General features: G+C 48.4%; 1 protein-coding gene across 1 annotated transcript in view; it reads right to left on the reverse strand.

The window, feature by feature from the left end:
* PLEKHH1 (pleckstrin homology, MyTH4 and FERM domain containing H1) overlaps nucleotides 1-20,161 on the reverse strand; it is a 53,604-nt gene that overhangs the window by 24,090 nt on the left and 9,353 nt on the right. The window contains exons 2-7 of the mRNA XM_084792837.1: nucleotides 18,564-18,734; nucleotides 8,636-8,698; nucleotides 7,058-7,207; nucleotides 2,721-2,804; nucleotides 1,064-1,145; nucleotides 218-972 (exon numbers count right to left, since the gene is read on the reverse strand). Of these exons, the coding sequence (XP_084648963.1) occupies nucleotides 218-972; nucleotides 1,064-1,145; nucleotides 2,721-2,804; nucleotides 7,058-7,207; nucleotides 8,636-8,698; nucleotides 18,564-18,686 (1,257 nt within the window). The 5' untranslated portion in view covers nucleotides 18,687-18,734. The remainder of the gene's footprint in view (nucleotides 1-217; nucleotides 973-1,063; nucleotides 1,146-2,720; nucleotides 2,805-7,057; nucleotides 7,208-8,635; nucleotides 8,699-18,563; nucleotides 18,735-20,161) is intronic.

Raw genomic sequence — 20,161 nt, forward strand, 5'->3', positions numbered from 1 at the left:
CCTTTTTGGAGACAGGAAATTTGGTCCACAGCCTTAAGTAACCCGCCCCGGTTCACAGGTGGCACAGCTCTTCACTTCCACATATGTTGCCTCAGAAACCACGTGAAGCACCCAGCTGTGAGGACAAGCCTATCACATGATCAGCCCTGGACAGCCTCAGTGGAGACCACGCCTTGGTTGGCTCCGCTCACTGCCCAAGCCTGCTGACGTCACTTACCCAGGATGGAAACCGGTGCAGTGGGGGTGTGGGCGGCTTGTTCTCCGCTTCCACTTCCTCCAGGTCAGCTCTAGGGGGCTTCAGGCTCTCCCTTTCTTCCTGCTTCCCTGTTGGAGGCAGCTCCTCCATCTCCATCTTCTCTGCTTCTTCCACAGCCTTAGTTCTGACTTTAGACTTGGGGCAGCCAGATGTGTGGAGGGCTGACAGAGCCCCAATCTCAACGCTCAGCACACGGTCAAAATGCCCAGGGCCCACCTGGGGCTGACTGTGGTGCCTTTTGGCCACTTGGAAGCTGTCCTGGGGGACACTGGGAGCCCGCACCTTTGGAAGGGTCAGGCTACTACCAGGGCCACCTTCCCTGGCAGAGATCTTGGTCCCAGGGAGTGTCCCTCCCTGGGCAGTGACCAGATCCCCCCTGTGAGAGGCTGACCCGCGTTTGGAGCTGCCAGGTTTCATGAATAACTGGCTGGGAGAGCCCTCTCTCTCAAGATGAGACTTAAGGGTCTTGGCCCCAGCTGTTTCCCCAGGGTGGCCCATGCTGAAGCTCAAATCCTCAAGACTTCTGGCTTCTGACACAGAGTCCTTGCTCTGCAGGGTACTCAGAGAAGGTGCAGGCACAGCCATCTTCAGAATTTGAGTATGGCGATTACTGTCCTGCTCCACAGGCTGGGCCCCAGGCCCTGAAGGGACAGGATCCTGCTCTGGGGTTCCCTGAGGGACCACTAGCAGCTTCTCGGAAGGTGTCATCCGGAGATCTGTGGATGAGGCAAAACCAGGCACACCTATTGAGGACATCTTCCCTTCGGTCCCACACCTGCTGTGCCTGCTAACACCTGGCCGACCTACCCTCAAGCGCGTCCTGCAGGGCTTCCACCTGCTCCACCAGCTGCTGGTTGCAGGTCTTCAGGTGCTGGTTCTCCATTTCGAGCTGGGCAAAAAGAAAAGGAAGGCTTAGAGGGCCATGGCGCTCAGTGGAGCACATGCCCAGCATGCCGGGGCCCTGGGCTTAGTGCCCTAGCAGTAAGGAAACAGAGCTTAGAATGTGCAGTCCCTGCTGCTTCATACATACCATCCCGAAAGGCCTAAAAACCCAAAGCTTTGAAAACTAGCACATGGCACCATTTACAGTTCCTGCACATTCTTTTCTAGTTCTCTGTCTCATCTCCCTCCGTGTGTGTGTGTGTGTGTGTGTGTGTGTGTGTGTACATGTGTACACACCGAGACTTGGACACTTTATTGCAGTTAATCTTCTTTTTTTTAGAGTCTCTCTATGTAGCCCGTGCTGGAACTGTTAATTTTCTTTTTCTTTTAATTGTGAAATATAACATACACGGAGAAAACTGTATCTCACTTCAGTGAGCTGCTTAAATGAATCTGAAGCTGCTACTCCTATGGCCACCTTGTTGTTTGTTTAGAGAGAGCCCTGTTTGCTTGCTAGTACTGCTGCAGTGTCTGGTCCCAGCTTCTTAAAACTAACCGTAGCCAGTGATGAACTACAACCTGCACGGAGAGAGAAGCAGAGGTGCTTGGCGTGAGCAAAAGCTGTGTGTAGGGTGAGAAGCAGCTTTGGAAATAAGTGGTGGCGATGAGCACACAGAACACTATACTGCGTGTGCTCAGTACCTCGGCACTGGGTGCTTAATAGACTGCGAAAATGGCAAAGTTCGTGTATACCTCACTACAACTTTTTTGACACAGGGTTTCACTGTGTAGCCCAAGCTCTGCCTCCCAAGTGCTGGGATTAAAGGTATGTGCCACCACATCAAGACTGACCACAATTCTTTTAAAGAATATTTCTTTTTAGTTTGTGTGGGTGTGCATGTGTGTCTGTGAGTGTTTGTGGAGGCCAGGGAGTGGGAGCCCCTGGAGCCGGAGGTACAAACAGTTGTGAGCTGCTCAACTTAGGCACTGGGAAGCGAACTCAGGCCCTGTGCAAGAGCAGCGCATACTTTTAACCACTGGGCCATTCCTCCAGCCCATACTTTACAGTATTTTAAAAAGAGAAAGGAGTAATATGAAATGGCATTGTGAGGGGCTGGAGAGATGGCTCCACGGCTAAGAGCACTGGCTGTTCTTCCCGAGGACCTGGGTTCAATTCCTCGCACCCACATGGCAGCTGTGACTGTCTGTGACTCCAGTTCCAGGGGATTGGCGCCCTCACACATACATACATGCAGACAAAATACCAATCAACATAAAAAAGTAATAAATAAAAATTTAAAAAAAAGAAACAGCATTTTGAGCGTGCTCACTAAAAGGAAGCTGAGAGGATTCTGGGAAACATCCAGCTACTAACTAACTAACTTTTCTCCCAACCTAAAACCCAGTAGGCTAGAAGGAGGCTGATCAAGACAGTAGGAAAGGGGAATATTAGGAGGACACAGAGTGGAGAAAGGCACCGTGAAGCTGGTGTGTCTGGACTTGAGCCTGCAGGACCCGTGGGTAACAGAATGAAGGCTGGGCAGAGGCAGGGCACTGGCTGGGCCCTCAGGCTGAGGTTTACCTCTGCTAACTTTACTGTCACCCATTCCTTGATCTTTGCAGCTTTTTCTTGAACAATTTTGGCTTCTTCAGCTCTAGTCTGCTTCTGCAAGGAGAGAGAGAGAGAGAGAGAGAGAGGGAGCCTTTAGTTAATCACAGCAGTCAGCAAGGGAGGAGGAACCCCGGCACTGGATGGGGCAAGGCAGCTGAGAAAAGTAATCCCATTATGGCTCTTAAACATATTCTTGGGCATGGTGCTAAACATTGACAAGCTCAGCGCTTAGGGACAGGGCAGGGGGACCCCAAATTAGCCTGGAGTGCACAACAAATGCCTGATCAAAGTGGGAAAGGCTTCTTCCTACGCATAACACAAATTCCAAAAACTTATGGAGGAAAAACTAAATAATAAATCCATATAGCATCACTATAAATTACCGTGTGACAAAAGAAAAGCAGCTAAACAAACTAAAACACCAGTGGAGGGTGAGGGCAGCCACGGTGCATGTGCTCACTCAGCTGTGCACGAGGCTGAGGCGGGAAGAGTAGCTAAGCACAGGTTCAAGACCAGCCCGGGCAGATAGAGGCCCATTTTCAAAACAAAGCGAAAGACCAACTGGAGAAGGATTTGTAACAAAAACAACACACATAGAAAGAGGTACTTACCACGAACAATCAAATAAACATGTTAAACATGCAAAGGACAGCAACAAAAAGTCAACAACAAAAGAAATCAGGAAAGGTTGTGAAGCCCAATCAGAATTTAAGTATCCAGCTATACAGCATCATCTCCCTCTAGCATAGTAACTTGATATTACCCTCAAATGTCAACAGTACTGCGAGCAACATTCACACAAACTTGCAAGGTCTATCTGCCAACATTTAATACATACATACCCTTGATCCGCTGCATAGGAATCGCTTGCAGCTATACTATGAGACAGCTACACAACACAGGATGCCAAACCCCAGCTAGCCTGGGTACCCACCAACAAGTCACAGGATGCCAAACCCCTGCTAGCCTGGGTGCCCACCAACAAGTCACAGGATGCCAAACCCCTGCTGGCCTGGGTGCCCACCAACAAGTCACAGGAAGCCAAACCCCTGCTAGCCTGGGTGCCCACCAACAAGTCACAGGATGCCAAACCCCTGCTAGCCTGGGTGCCCACCAACAAGTCACAGGAAGCCAAACCCCTGCTAGCCTGGGTGCCCACCAACAAGTCACAGGATGCCAAACCCCAGCTAGCCTGGGTGCCCACCAACAAGTCACAGGTAGCCAAACCCCAGCTAGCCTGGGTGCCCACCAACAAGTCACAGGTAGCCAAACCCCAGCTAGCCTGGGTGCCCACCAACAAGTTGCTTAAGTAAAGCCACAAAATGAGTCACTTCTGAGCTTCGATACACAGAGACCAGAGAGAAGTGGGATTGAAGCACTGGGGAGTTAGGGGAATGCCACCATCTTAGACCCTTCTAGATGCTGTGTTGTTTTTTTTATTGTAGCATACATTATGCTTACAGTTAAAAAAAAAAAAAAGAGCTAATTGAGCACAGAAGTAGTATTTCTCAAAATAACTGATTACTGAAAAGGTGTTCATCTAGCCAGGCCTTTAAGTCGGGGAGGGAAAGGCAGTCGGACTTCTGAACTTGAGGCCAGCCTGGGTCTAGTTCCCAGCCATCGCCATATAGTAAGCTTTCGTCTCAAGAAATAAAGGTTTGCATATACAGGCAGTGAAAGCTGAGGATGTGCCTCGGGGGTAGAGCAGTTGCTTATCATGCACCATACAGAAGAGTGTGAGTTTGAGAGCCGGGCGTGGTGGCACATGCCTTTAATCCCAGCACTCGGGAGGCAGAGGCAGGCAGATCTCTGAGTTCAAGGCCAGCCTGGTCTACAAAGTGAGTCGAGGACAGCCAAGGCTACACAGAGAAACCCTGTCTCAAAAAACAAAAAAACAAAAAACAAAAAAGTGTGAGTTTGAGTATCAGTGCTGGGGTGGAAAAAAAAAGCCTAGAATAAAATGAAATGTGAGTTTTGATTCTACATGACTTTCTTGCTGTAAAACATTGGGCACTAAAACCAATTCTCTGGGTTTGAATCTGTGCCTCTAAAGGAGAGAAGATATCCCTCTTACAGGGCCAGTCTGAGGGTGAAATTAGAGCACAGAGTTCAATGCTTATAGCACAGGCATCAGCCAGCTTACGATGAACACTACTTCTGCCTAAACAGCGTGGAGCAAGTGGTGACCCCTGAGTTGTTCAGAGCTGAGCAAAAAATGACTCTTGTTAAATTTCTAGGGGAAACTGCCCGACAATTCCCAGATGACAGATACAGCCTCGGAACCAGAAGGCTGTGGAAAGGAGCTGGGGATGGGAAGACCTAGAAAGACCTTAAAGGTAACCTAGTTCAAGGTTAGGAAACAACAGCCCTGAGGCCAAATTTAAGTTTCCCACTATTTGACTCCCACATATTTTTAATAAATAAAGCTTTATTGGAACACAGCCACAGCCACTCATTCAAAGATCATCAATGCTGATTTCACACCATAACAGCAGAACTGGGCAGTTGCAACACTAACTATATGGTATGCAAATGCAAAGAGCAATTAACTTGCTTGGCTCTGTACACAAAGGCAGTGGACTCCTGCTCTGTAAAATCCACTCAGTGCAATCTGCCCTTCACCTACTGATTATAATCGTAAATCCCTTTTTCCTAACCCGGAAGCCAGTCACTCTGCGCCACGACCATCGAAATGCTGCCACTTCTTCTAACTCTGAGCCACTCAAAGGAAAAAAAGTCTCTAAAATCCATGCATAAAGGACACATTCAGTAAAGAAATGTTCAGTGAGTGCTGAGAATTACACCTCAGTCACAATGACTGGAAAGAATTGCTTAGACCCGCTGGGACCTTACGGCAAATACACAAGTGTCTCCCGACTCCACCACTGGGCTGGTTATTGGGAGTGGATGGTAAGATGGCACCAGGGGAAAGCTGGGCAGAGGAAGCCGGTGGCAAAGGAGACGGAACTGGGATAGAGAAGACATGGTAGCACATGTCCATAATCCCAGCACTTGGAAGATCAGAAGTTCAGAACCAGATGGCTACATGATGGTAATTAAGGCCATGAAGGGGAGACGTCTGGGCACAGGAAGCAGCAGAGGGGCCAAAGGGGTTCCGGAAGTCCCTAGGAGCAAGGGTGCTAACTGCTGCCGTACTGGACAGTGGTCAGCTGTGCTCCCATGTCCTCAGGAGAAGTCTCCATTTCAGTGGAAGCTCTGTCCTCTGCCTGTTCAGGTTCATTGAGACACTTTGGCCAACCAACTGCTGACCATCCGGGCCTATGCCACTTCAGTCACACTACAGCCAAGTATCAAGCAGCACAAGGCCACCACAGAGGAAAAACGGATCTCCATACCAAGCCCCAAGCACGTGTCAGATATTATACACAGATACCTAGAGGTAATTATCCTCCAAACCTCAGAGGTTTCAAACCCTCCATTGTATAAGATGTAAAATGAGAATGAGTGAGTGAGGCAATTTCTCCGGAGAGCAGCAAGCAGCAGGGCTGGCACTCCCCTCCAGGGTCAGCAGCAAGCAGCGGGGCTAGCACTCCCCTCCAGGGTCAGCAGCAAGCAGCAGGGCTGGCACTCCCCTCCAGGGTCAGCAGCAAGCAGCGGGGCTGGCACTCCCCTCCAGGGTCAGTAGCAAGCAGCAGGGCTGGCACTCCCCTCCAGGGTCAGTAGCAAGCAGTGGGGCTGGCACTCCCCTCCAGGGTCAGTAGCAAGCAGCGGGGCTGGCACTCCCCTCCAGGGTCAGTAGCAAGCAGTGGGGCTGGCACTCCCCTCCAGGGTCAGCAGCAAGCAGCAGGGCTGGCACTCCCCTCCAGGGTCAGCAGCAAGCAGCAGGGCTGGCACTCCCCTCCAGGGTCAGCAGCAAGCAGCAGGGCTGGCACTCCCCTCCAGGGTCAGCAGCAAGCAGCAGGGCTGGCACTCCCCTCCAGGGCCCGCTTCCTCTATACTCCTCCAGCTGCTGCTTCTTGGATTTTCTAGACAGGGTTTCTCTGTGTAGCCCTGGCTGTCCTGCACTCACTCTGTAGACCAGGCTGGCCTCGAACTCACAGAGCTGTGCCTGCCTCAGCCTCCCAAGTGCTGGGATTACAGGCGTGTGCCACCGTTCCTGGCTTTCCCCTCTAGCTTCAAATGAACAGATGTGAAGAAGATACTAATGATAGACATATAAAGGAACATCTCATGAAAGAATGAGTTTCCCATCACTCCAGGACTCAAGCACAGCGGGACTAGGGACGCCGAGGTACTGATGCAGACGCTGACAAGGGAAGTAGGCTCTGCCTCACATGAACCCCTACCTGCTTCTCCAGCTGTGCCTGCAGCTGGCTGATGAGCTCATCTTTGCCTTGCATGGTTTTCAGCAATTCTTGGTACCTTCGGTGCAAGCTACCTGTGGAGTCCACGTTCTTCAGATTGGACAGTTTTATCTTCTCTTCCATCACACCCACCTGGAAAGTACCAGCAAGTCCTCATCAAGTCCCAGATCGCTCATGTAGTGTGTGCGGTGGCTAAGTCAATACGGAATGGGCTAACGCCTTGATGCTTCAGAGTATGCCTCCTAGCCAGAGCCCTTACCCAGGGCGAGCTGGGCCAATTAACAAAGTGACCTCTGACGCCCTATCTGGGCAAAAGAAGGAACTGCAACAGAGAAACTCCTTTGGCTACTCTGAAGTGACCGGCTACATCTGTCTTCGCGGGACGCGGGATGGGGAGGGCAGTGCTGTTAGGAAGGACTAGAGCAGCTGGGTCCAGGAGGACATCCGCTCCCACCCCACTAGGCAACCATGTGCTTCCCGACAGGGCCATGGCATTCATCTAACCAAAGGGCTGAAGGTAGAGACAAAGATCATTTCTGGGCTAAAGGATTTACAGATTTGTGTTTTGGGACATGGCCCTGCCCTGAATGACTTGAACTAGCTGTTATTGGTCTGAAGTATTTAAAACCTGGTACATGGATACCCAGCAAATTCTCTCTGATGGCAACCCAGAGGGCAGTGTGTTTCAGGAAGACGTGTCCAGCCCTCCACTGACATTCTAACATGACAGTGTCACCTACAAATGTGTTGTGCTATCCTGGGATGCATGAGGACCCCACCCCATAGGTTGTACACGGCTGTGGAAGACCCAGCTAAAAGACATTTAGAATTCTGCTTCAGTCTGCCTACCTGTGATGTCACTGTCTACCTGTCATTGGGGTGTGGCCCTGCCCAGTATATAAAAGGACAGACCTAACTCGCCCCTCCCTCTCTTACCTTTTTACCCGCTCTCTTCCTCTGTCTCTGTCTCTCTCTGGGGTGCCCCTTCCCCTTTTCCTTCTCCCCCATGCTTATTTACTAAACCTCATATAATATCTGACATCTATTGTCTTACTATCTTATCATCTTTTTCTCCCCTGCCAGGATTTCTCTGTGTAGCCTTGGCTGTCCTGGACTCACTTTGTAGACCAGGTTGACCTCAAACTCACAGAGATTCACGGGCCTCTGCCTCCCGAGTGCTGGGACTAAAGGGGTGCAGCGCAACCGTGTCCCACTTATCTTATCTTAATCATAAAATTGGTAACCCTCTTTCAGCCTGGACCCCTGAATGACAGTGGAAGCTGGCCCTATGGCTAATCCCAGTCGATGTGTACCAGTCCTGGAGACTAAACACAATAAACACAAACTGCAGATTCAATTTGTTCCTGTAGCACAGTGTAGCCCATTTGGACTGATACACACAATTCATTACACAGAGCCACCCAAAGACCCCTTCATTAGCACAGAAAGCGTTTGAGCCCCTCTACAACTGCAGGTTCTTCTTAAGAGTGCGCCCATGTGCCCATAGGACGGGAAGACGGTTTACCCAGCACTCTCCCACCATCCCCTCTTCCCAGGTACCTGAGTCTCTGCATTCTCAGCTCTCTGCTCCGCCTCCAACAGCCTCTGTTCCAGCTCCTGCATCTGCTCAGGCAGAGAGAGAGAGAGAGGGAGAGAGAGAGAGAGAGAGACAGACAGACAGACAGAGAGAGGGGGGGCGGGAAGGAGAGATATTGGTCCTGACAGTGAAACTGGCATCAGGACGCTCAATGCACAGACACCATACTTAGGCCACACTTCCACTGTCTGTCTAAATGGCTCCAGGATATCAGGGTAACGATTTTTCATGGAGATTTTCAGCTCCCTGATCCCAAGCTTACAGAGCAGATGAAGCATCACTGCTGCTGTCATCACTGCAGGACAAAAAGCCCCTCGTGTAGGACAGTAGGTCACTGCCCTAATCCTGCCTTGGTCTCTTCTCTCTGGTGCCTCTTTCCTCTCTGCACTGGGTGATGGGGAGGCCATGACGCTGTCTGCCCACGTGCCCAGCATAGACCACGGTCCATCCACATCCACTTCTGTCACTGGTAAGGGAACGCTCCCTCCACCCCAAGTATCTTATCAGCTAGCGTAATGGCACTTATGAGTATCCTCTTACTTGATTTCATTGATTTTTAACAAAGTAGAAAAAAGCTAGGCATCGTGGCATGTGCCTTTAGTCCAAGCATTCAGGAGGCAGAGGCAGGTGCATTTCTGTGAGTTTATAGCCAGTCTGGTTTAGATATCAAGTTCAGACCAGCCAGGACTAATACAGTAAGACCCTGGGGAAATGAGGGTAGGAAACAGAAAAAAAAAAATACTCCAGTATTTGTATGTTTATGTATGTGCTGGGGATCACATGAAAGCTAGGGTCATGAGGATCCACCAGCTCCTATTCTTAAAAAGAATTCTGGCAAAGTCGGTAAAAGCATTTTCTGACGTGGGTAAGCATTTGCTGGCGACGTGAATTCCATCTCTGGAAACAGATGTGGCGGCTCACATCTGTAACTTCAGCACTTCTACCATGAGATGGGGTCCAATGGGAGGCAGAGGCAAAACTGGCCAGGAATGAGCCAGCTAGTGCAGGGCAAGAAACAAATCCTGAAAGCTGTCCCCTGACCACCATATATGTGCAACACACACACACACACACACACACACACACACACAAATAAAATGTATTTTAAAATTATACCTTGTAGCCGGGCGTGGTGGCATACACCTTTAATCCCAGCATTCTGGAGGCAGAGGCAAGAGGATATCTGCGAGTTTGAGGCCAACCTGGTCTACAAAGCGAGTTCAGGACAGCCAGGACTACACAGAGAAACCCTGCCTCGAAAAACAAAACAAAAAACAAAACAAAAACCCAAACAATAACAAAATATATGCTGGGCCAGCCAGATGCTCAGCAGATCAAGGAGCTCATTATGCTAGCCTGGTGATCTAGTTCAATCTTGGAACCCACATAAAATCAGAAGGAGAAAGTTGGCTCCACAAAGTTTTCCTCTATCCTCCACATAGGCCATGACATGTGCACCTACACAAACATCATGTACTTAAAACACTTAAGTACAAACACACTTAAAACAAAACAAAACCATGCCGCCAGCCTGGTCTACAGAATGAGTTCCAGGACAGCCAAGGCTACACAGAGAAACCTTGTCTCAAAAAACCAAAAATCAAAACAAAACCACCTACACACCTACTTTGCGGCCTGAAGGAATAGTGAGCGGTAAAGCACTTGCATAGCTTGTGCAAAGCCCTGGAAGCACACATTCCCAGAGCAGTAAAGACAGGAGTCAGGGGGAATCTATCTTCCCGCCAGGAGAGGCATACTGTTTAGGTCTCAGGGACTCAAGAATTTTGGGTTTGTGTTTTTTGTTTTGTTGTTGCTGTTGTTGTTTTCTTTTGAGACAGGATCTTTCTATATAACCCTGCAGTCCTGAACTCTTTGTAGACTAGGCTGGCCTAGAATTTATACAGAGACCTGGCTGCCTCTGCCTCCTGAGTTCTGGAGGCTCATCCTGGCATCTTATGCAGGGGCTCATCAGGGATCGGATATAAAAGCCGCAGCCTGAGGAACAGGTCATGGCCTACAGAGCGTCCCGTTGCAGCCCCACAAGCTCACAGCTTAGCAAGTAGTTCCCCTCAGCCGCACACCTCTATGTGCTGCGTAAACCACTTACCACTGCACAGAGAACAACTTCCTATGACTCTTGTGTCAAAGGTCCTGGCCCCCCCCCTGAACCGGTGCCAGCTGCTTCCCCTCCCTCTTGCCCCAGGGCAACATACATCCATTGTTCCTTCCCGTGAAGCACGCCTCCCCTCCTGGCTCTTTGTGGTTGGGTGGACTCAGAGCCCTTCCCTTGCCCAGCTCCAGCCCTCACCCCACTGATCACTGAGGACCTGACTTCTCCAGATTCAGCCTTCTCTCCTCTGGCCTAGACCCCGGCTTGATGTTTACCAGACAGTGTTTTCTCACAGGCACACCTCAGCTACAGCTCTGCTTTCCCTGAGCAAAGACAGGGAGGGAAGAGGAAGACAGGGAGACTCACACCAGAGCCGCAGGGGGTGTTTGAGGAGCTCCCTTCTGAAGCTGTCCTTCCCTGGTCTATTTCCTCACCTTTTCTAGGATCAAGACATAGCTACCGCCGGGCGTGGTGGCGCATGCCTTTAATCCTAGCACTTGGGAGGCAGAGGCAGGCGGATCGCTGTGAGTTCGAGGCCAGCCTGGTCTACAAAGTGAGTCCAGGACAGCCAAGGCTACACAGAGAGACCCTGTCTCTACAAACAACAACAACAACAACAACAACAACAACAACAACAACAACAACAAAAAAGACATAGCTACCTAGAGAATCCACCACATCTGAGCAGCAGCTGAGGGATTTTCTTCCAAAGGCCCAAGGAAAACTCCAAGTTCCAGCCCACAGGTCTCCCAACAGGTGGGAAGGACCAAGGGTGCGTTCACTTCCTCCTCCTTTCACCCTCCACTGAACTGAGTCATCTCGACCAAACCTCTCAATAAAGCCAGGAGGGAGGGCCGGTTGTGGCAGACTCAGGCATGTATCTATCATTTAGGACCTGATGAGCCGTCCCAAACCACATGGTCCTAGGCCAGTCCTGGAGGGGAAGGCTGGATGATAGTGGTGCTAATCAACTCAGACTGGGAAGGTTACATCTCTGAGATTCTGAAACCTGGAGCCAAGAGACTACACACACACACACACACACACACACACACACACACACACACGTATATGTATATATACACACGTGTTTTATGTATATATATATATATATATACACACGTATGTATATATGTAATGTGTATATACACATATGTATATTTTATGTATGTACACACATATATGCATATGTATATATACACATGTTTTATGTATGTACACACACACATATGCATGCATGTATAAGGTCTATAAAAACAGACCATGTCATGGCTGTTGGGCAGAAATGAAGAGCTTCCTGCTGCCCTGGTTCTTCTAACAGAGTTCCTATTTGCTTTGGCTAACCAATATTGAGAGTTTTGCCTTACTAAAAGGTTCTAATGCAAAGACCGAGTGTTTTAAGAACACAGTGAGCTATTGAATGGGAAGGCCTTGGCCAACAGTTAGACTGTAGTTCTAATGTCTGCCGTGCGGCTCAGAAGCCATAGGCTTTTCACAGGAAATAACTCACTGAAGACCTTCCACAACAACTGCCTGACATTTCCTAATTTTGTCCCGTGGAAAAACATGTCTTAACTGGGCCGTGGTAGCACACGCCTTTAATCACAGCTCTAAGGAGGCAGAGGCAGTGGGATCTCTGTAAGGCCATCCGTAGCCGGTTGCTTCCTGTCAGCCACTGACGAGCAGCTGTGCCCCACAGCTGCTGATGGTCCTTTGCTGTGATCAGCTTTTCAAGGCACCTGGCACTCCAGAGAACTTGGCTTTTGCTTCTACGCCTTCTTTTGGGGGAGGAGGAGGAGGTCCTAAACCTAGTTTCAAAACATTGAAACATTTTAAATATATAGAAGTTCTGGGGGGTTTTTTTCCCTTCTCTTTAAAGATGTATTGTTTTGTTTTGTTTTAGAGACAGGGTTTCTCTGTGTAGCCCTGGCTTTGTAGACAGGCTGACCTCAAACTCACAGCAATCTGCCTGCCTCTGCCTCCCAAGTGCTGGGATTAAAGGTGTGCGCCACCATGCCCAGCTTAAAGAAGTATATTTTGTGTGTGTACGATTGCCTAAACATATGCATGCGCACCACACAAGTGCCTGCTGCCTGTGGAAGCCAGAAGAGGCTGTCAGATCCCAGGATCTGGAGTTACAGTTGCAGAAATGTATACTAAGAGCTGAGTTCAGCTCCTCTGCAAGAGTAGCAAGCTCTCTTAACCCTGGAACCATCTCTCCAGCCCCGCTGCCCCATTGGCTTATTTATTTATTTATTTATTTATTTATTAAGATTAATGTATTATGTATACAGTGTTCTGCCTGCACGTAGGCCTGCTCTCCAGAAGAGGGCACCAGATCTCATTATATGTGGTGGTTATTGAACTCAGGCCTTCTGGAAGCGCAGCCAGGGCCTTTAACCTCTGAGGCATCTCTCCAGCCCCCCACCCACCCCCTTTTTAAACAGAACTTTTGAGGGGCTGAAGACATGGCTCAGCAGTTAAGCGCATTTGCTGCTCTTGCAGAGCACCTGGGTTTGAGTCTCTGCGCCTACATGGTGGCTTACAACTGTCTGTAACTCCATATCCAAGGCACCGAGTTCCCTCTTCTAACCTCTGCAGGCACATACATGCCTGCTGGCAAAACACTCATACACATAAAAGTGAGGTAAAATAAATTGAGAACTTTTGTTTTGTGAGACAGGGAGTCTACCTATGTAGCCAGGTTGTCCTCAAACTCATGATCCTCCTGCCTCAGCCTCCTGAGTGCTGAGATGAAAGGCAGTACGCCAACTACACTGAGAAGCATTTCAAAGGAAAAATGCATGATGCCTATCTATGTATCTTCTCTTGTGCTCAGCAATTACCAATACTGGCCTTGAGTGAAAAGAACTTTTAAATGTTTCTGTTTTTATGAAAACAGATTTTCTCCATTGCTGTTGGAGTGCTCACAGGTTTAAGTCTGGACTCCCCTTCTCACTGAATACTTCTCCCATGAGCAGCAGCAGCAGCAGACGTGCCTTCCCTACACCTCCTTCATGGGGCACCCCTGGGCTCTATGGGCAGCCCAGCGCTTCTTTGGGTTCGGTTCTTCCTCTCAGAGGGTTCCCTAAGACCATGTCCTCAGCTATCCCCTTAGCGTGTGGGTCTGTCATGCTGTGCCAGCCAAGGAGGTGTCAGGTTTACGCAGCTGTCAAGGATCCACTTTCACCAGCTGCAGTTAAGACTCATAAGCTCCCTAGAACTCGGCTGCAGCGACCTGATGAAAAGTCCTTGGCACCGAGCTGGTATTCAGCTCCCCAACGTCCACAGCACCTTAGCACACGTGGCAGCCCTGGGAAATACCAGCCTCGCAGCAGCAGGAGCAGCAGGCACTCTCCTACACCCAGGACTGCCATGCCAAGGGGTCTACCTGAGCTCAGAACCAAGTCCTCCTGGGTCTCAGCTGTCCCTCTGAAAAAGAGTCTCAAGCTAGGTGTCCCAGCACTTGGGAATGGAGGCAGAAGAAGCAAGAGTTGAAGGTTATCCTTGGCTATTTAGAATTTTAAAGACGTCCTGGGCTTTGTGAGACAGTCTCAAAACAACCACAAAAGCTGTGGGTGTCACATCGCTTACCATGTACAAAGCCCAAGAAGTGGGTGTCCCGTATTCTTACTAGTACCTTTTACATGCTGGACAAAACAGGACAGGTAAAAGTGAGGTTTTGAGCCTCACTGATGTCCTCAGTGTGGCTGTGGAATACTGCGTCAATTTCCCGGGTGTCGTAATTACAGGTGGATGCTAGCACCTGACTGGAATAGTTCCTATTTTTTATAGTACTACAATAAATATTTCTTTTTTAAAACAAATATTTCTTATGTCACTTTTGACTGTTAGATTTACTTCTCTCATTGCATTTTTCTCCCTTCTGTAGGTCCTCTCTCCTTTTGTTTGTTTGGGTTGTTTTTTATTTGTTTTGGTGTTGTTTTTTAGACACATCGCATGTAGCCCACCCTGACCTTGATATGATCCTTCTGCATCTACTTCCTGAGTGCTGGGATTACAGGCATGTACTGCCATTCCTGGTTTATAGTCCCTTTTTTTTATACTTCCTTTCTTATTTTCTGTCTGTATTCAGTAGACTTCTTTATCCCATTTGCTCACTATAGTGATCTGAAAGTTCATTTGAAAGTTCATGTGTAAGTAATTTTTACTCCTTATCACCCTTATTATTCTAAAAGATTTATTTATTTGTTTGTTTGTTTATTTAAAGTATATGAGTGCTTTATCTGCATATATACCTGCATGCCAGAAGAGGGCATCAGATCACATTACAGATGGTTGTCAGCCACCATGTGGTTGCTGGGATTTGAACTCAGGACTTCTGGAAGAGCAGATAGTGCTCTTGACCTCTGAGCCATCTCTCTAGCCCCACTCGCATTTATTATTCTAGACTCAAAGACAGCTGATCACTGAAAAGGTAACTTGGTGGTAGAGTGCTTGCCTAGCATGTATGAGGTCGGGGTTCTATCCCTAGCCCGGGTGGGGGAGGGAGGAGAGAACCAGCTGGTTGTTGTGTGATGGGTTCTCTCCTCTAGAAAATAATAGACCCAACTTACTTACTTACTTACTTTGGTTTTCAAGACAGGGTTTCTGTGTAGCCTTGGCTGTCCTGGACTCGCTTTGTAGACCAGACTGGCCTCAAACTCACAGCAATCCACCTGCCTCTGCCTCTCAAGTGCTGGGATTATAGGCGTGGCTGCGCCCAGCTAATATACCCAACTTTTAGCTGATTACATGGTTATTGAGAATAAAGACAGCCTTCTTTGATGCTGAGTATAACCGTGTGCTGAGATATGGCCAGGGGCATCTGGGCAGCAAGAACACAAGCAACCTCTGGATCATACACTCAGAAGGACAGACTGTGACCGTGGGCACTAGGGTGAACCATCTTCCAACTCAGAGCTGGATTGCTTCTGTCTGGGACGTTACACATGACAGGCACAAGCATCTGTGCGGCCTGGGCCACTGTTTTGGTTCTTTCTTACAGCAGCCACACTATCAAGTGTCTAAAACAGGAGACAAAGATGTTTACCCTTCTTAGCCTGTTCTCATTCCTCTGCTTTCCGAATCTGAGGCTTCACCTCCCTTATCGAGTCTGGAATGTTCTTCGGCATTATCTTTTCAAACAATCCCTCTCCTCTGTGCTCTTCTCCATGGCCACTACAGAGATGATTTGGAATTCACAGGCTCACACCATCCTAGCATTTGCGTTGTCGTCTTGGTGATTTCCTCTGCCTGTTCGTATCTTCTGGGAAGAGTACCTGCCTTCCATGCACAAGGCCCTAGGCTTGAACCCTGGGACTAGGCACACAGTCTCTTGCGGCGCCCAGCCTGATATTTAGTCTAGCCACTGAAAAACCCATTTCAATAGAGAAGACGTCCTCAATGATCCATCTGGCTTTCAAGTCGGCCTGGTCGTCGGATACTGTGTTCTTCTTATCTCAAGTTTTCAATTTTTAAAACTCTGTTTTCAGTAGTTTTTAATGAATTAATTTGTAGACTCTTGTCCATGGTTCTATCACTAGAAGTCCAATCATTTCTTGTGCATTTGAGTTCCTACTAACCACAGACAGCCAAAGGGCACTCGTCTTTTTTGGTTTCGCATTCACCTTCGCTAAGGCTCACTCTGACTCTGGAGGGCTCCGGTGTGACCTGGATTGAAGTCTTGTTTCTCCAGAGAGACCGCGTCTGTTCCTACAAGTTTCTCCTGTGTCACCCCTGGCTCAGAACTCAGGTTCTGAACTGTTGGATAAGCCAACAGTAGTGCGCTGTTCTTCCCTGAGCCTTTGGTCTGAGAAGCTTCGGCCATCTCTCAGCGCTGGCGGTGACCTTATCTTCAGCCACCCTTTCACTCATAGTCTAGATTATACAGGGGACTCCATTTTAGCTCCAAGCAGCCGAACCTCAACTGACTCCACAGATATTCAAACAAACAAACAAACAAAAAACTCCAAATTGAAACCATACGTGACTAAGAGAAGGCTGGCCAATTAACCATCTCACTGAGGTGCTAAGACGTGAGCACTCCTGTTCTGTCCTTCTTTATTTCACTCTTTGGGGAGGCCTCTTGATTTTTTTCAGTGCTCATCTCACATTTCAAATAATGCTTCCTCATGCTCCATTCACAGTGTTCTCCTTTTTGTTTTATCTTTTGTTTTAGCTGTTTGTGCTATTTTCAGAAGTCTTGCCCCCGAGATGTTTCAGTCCAGTTAGCTGAGCAGCTCCCCTTATCTTTTCCTTATCTTTTCTTTCCCTATCCCTTCCCCCAACACCACAGCCTAAGACCAGGTCCTCAAACTTTATATCAACAAAACCATGTTCTAGGAGCCTGCTAACCAGACATTAACAGCACCCCAAGACTTAAAACAAGATGACTGAGTGACCCAGGAGCGGACACTCTAACAAGCAGCCCACCATGTGATTCTGGCAAAGCAGTTCTGAGCACACCATCCTGAGCCCCACCACCCTTTCCCTGAGGGGGCTGAAGTCTCACCATTCCACTGGCAGTATCCACTGGCACCCACTGTCTGAACTAAAGCAATGCCAACAGACCCAAGGTTCAAGAGTTCAAGTCCAATCTAGTCCCAGGCCACGCCCCAGCCATGGGAATGCCAAAGTGACACCACCTACTTGCCTTCCCAAACTCCAGGTTGCAGGATTATCAGAAGGGCAAGTCCTTTGTTCCAGTCTCTCCAGCTGTGCTAATCAGGGCTGGGACCTTACTTAAAAACGGTGAGCTTTACCTTTGTACTAGAAAGGGTTAGCTAAGCACACTGATACTGTAATCAGAACCATCAAGAGAACAGTTAGGTGACTCACTCACCTGTTATGTACCCACACAAATACATTTTAACTGCAAGTCTCCACTCTCTAAACAGGTTACACCTCTGAAAGCCGGCCACTTGAATGCACCCTCCCAGAGAAACGTGACAAGAGTGGTCAGTTTTGTAGAGCAGCCTACCTAAGCCTATAAAGATAGCACACCTGTTCACGTTACGTGTTTTATGTCCACACTCTTACGTAAGTTATCAGACACAAGTCTCAAAACGATGGTGAGAGGTATGATCATTCCCTGGCTTGAGAGGCTAAAGTTCACAGAGCCAGGCAGGTCTGAGTCCCAAGCTTGTTTGCTGTCCCCAGAAAATCAGGCACTTTCCGAGACTCGCCTGTTCATAAGGGGTGGTGGGGACTCCCATTGCTCTCCCAAAGAGTCATCTAGCCCCAAATGAGGATGAAGTCTTACTAGCAGTGGGAACGGTAAAAGAGTGATGAAGATGATACGCCATGAGGGAGTGAAACTGACAGAGGACTGAGATGACTGTATTAATTTTAAATTTTTTAATTATTTGTTTCAGACAGATCACTTTGTAGCCCAGGCTAGCCTCAGATCCTTAGAAGATGGAAGTGGCATTGAACTCATGAGTGTTGGTATTAAAGCTGTGTTTCACCACAGCCAGACTGCTGACTGCATTGTTCTTCAGTGTGTGGCACTTGAGGTAGCAGAGCCAGGAGATATGAGTTTCATTTTTCATGAAAAAATATAGCAAATTCTTAGAGAGAGGGGGAGGAGAAACACACACACACACACACACACACACACACACACACACACACACAGAGACAGAGACAGACAGGCAGACAGAGACAGAGACAGAGAGAGTGCCTCACTTTCCTCAACTCATTCTCTCAAGTCTGACCCTGTCAATGGCTGCTGGCCCCTGCCCTGAAGTGAGGGAAATTCCCGTTCTCCAAAGACTCACCTTGTCAGCCAGCAGTTCTCTTATTTTGCTGGCCTGAAGGCGGAAGCGGACGAGCTGTGTTTCCAGAGAGAGGCAGCGCTTCTGCCAGTCTATGCTGGCCACCTCCACCTTGACTTCTGCCATGATGGAATCAATTTGCAAATGCTCCTGGGAGCTCCAAGATCCAGCTCACTGGGAATGGGAAAGATAAGAGAGCATAAGGAGGAGACCAAAGGGCAGAGAAAACAGGGTGGGGAAGAGAGATGAGGTGGTTCCAATGCCCCCAATTGTGCTCTTTCAGCCCAGCGCATCCAGGTCCCAGACCAGGTGCTGAGCAACTTCAGGACAAAACCCAAGACTTCCTAAGAAGAATCTGGTTTCTTTCTCTCTTTCTGTTGGTTGTTTTAATATATTTTACTAAGTAATCCATATGAGGAGCTTCAGGCTTTAATTTCTCTTAGTTAGCATATAAAGCATTAGGTTTTATTGTGGTTTGGTTTTTTTGTTTATGATTTTTCAAATAAAAATTGTATTTGTCAGTTCTCCTCCTCCAACCTACTGCCCCACTTGGACCCACAGGCACTGTCTTCGCTTTGATGTCAAGAGCATTCTGTTGCCTACCTCACCTTCCTCAACACCTTTCTTCTCTCTCTTGTTCCCTTTCTAGTTTTGCAACTGTTGCTGGAACTTTCTCCTCAGGGAGATGTAAACAAACACCAACTCCCTCCTTACAGGGCACCAACAACAAACCAAAGATAATTCTACTGAAGTCCAACTTGGGAAACCAATGACTTTACCAGGCTTACTCGCAGAGCATGGATAAAGGGCTACCTACAGGAATGTAGGGGACCACAAAGCAATTTCACACACACACACACCCCCATGGATGACAGCTTCCCCATAGCTGCATAGATGGCATCTCCTCAGTCCAGTGAAAACCCTGGTCTATATACTTTAACCCCTCAAGGCCATGTGAAATGAAGCCAGTTGTTTGCTTATATCTGGCCAGGAGGTGAGAAGGGAGCTTCAGGAACCTTAGGGGAAGGAGGGTCCAATGACCCTCCCCAGCCCTCCTTCTGTGTGGGAACTTCAACAGTCAACAAGTCCCATCTTAGGGGAGGAGAGTCACTTGCGAATAGCCACAGCTGCTGTGATGAAGCAATGGCTATTAGAAGTGGACGATAGCGCTCTACACTTGTTTAAAATCCTACACACACAATTGAAAGCTGTGATCCAGATGTGAGACAGAAGATGAGTCTTTCTGAGTCTAGGTCACCTTGCTTAATATAATAATGTCCAGATCTATCAGTTTTCCTACAGATTTCACAATTGCAATTTTATTTACAGCTGAACAAAACTCCATTTGGCATATGCCATGTTTTCATTATCCACTCATCTGAACATGCAGGCTGGTTCCATTTCCTCTTGTATGATGAGCAGGACAATGAGAAACATAGATGAGCAGGTACGTCTGTGGTAGTCCTCTGGGAATACGCCCAGGAATAGTATAGCTGGGTCGTTTGGAAGTTCTTTTAGTTTTTTATTACATTAAAAAAAAATAGCCTGACTGCAATTCATGGTGTTCATTTACCCACTGGAGCATGAGGCACCTGCCAGGC

Source organism: Acomys minous (genome assembly GCF_964271855.1).
Source record: "Acomys minous genome assembly, chromosome: 8".
NCBI lineage: Eukaryota > Metazoa > Chordata > Mammalia > Rodentia > Muridae > Acomys > Acomys minous.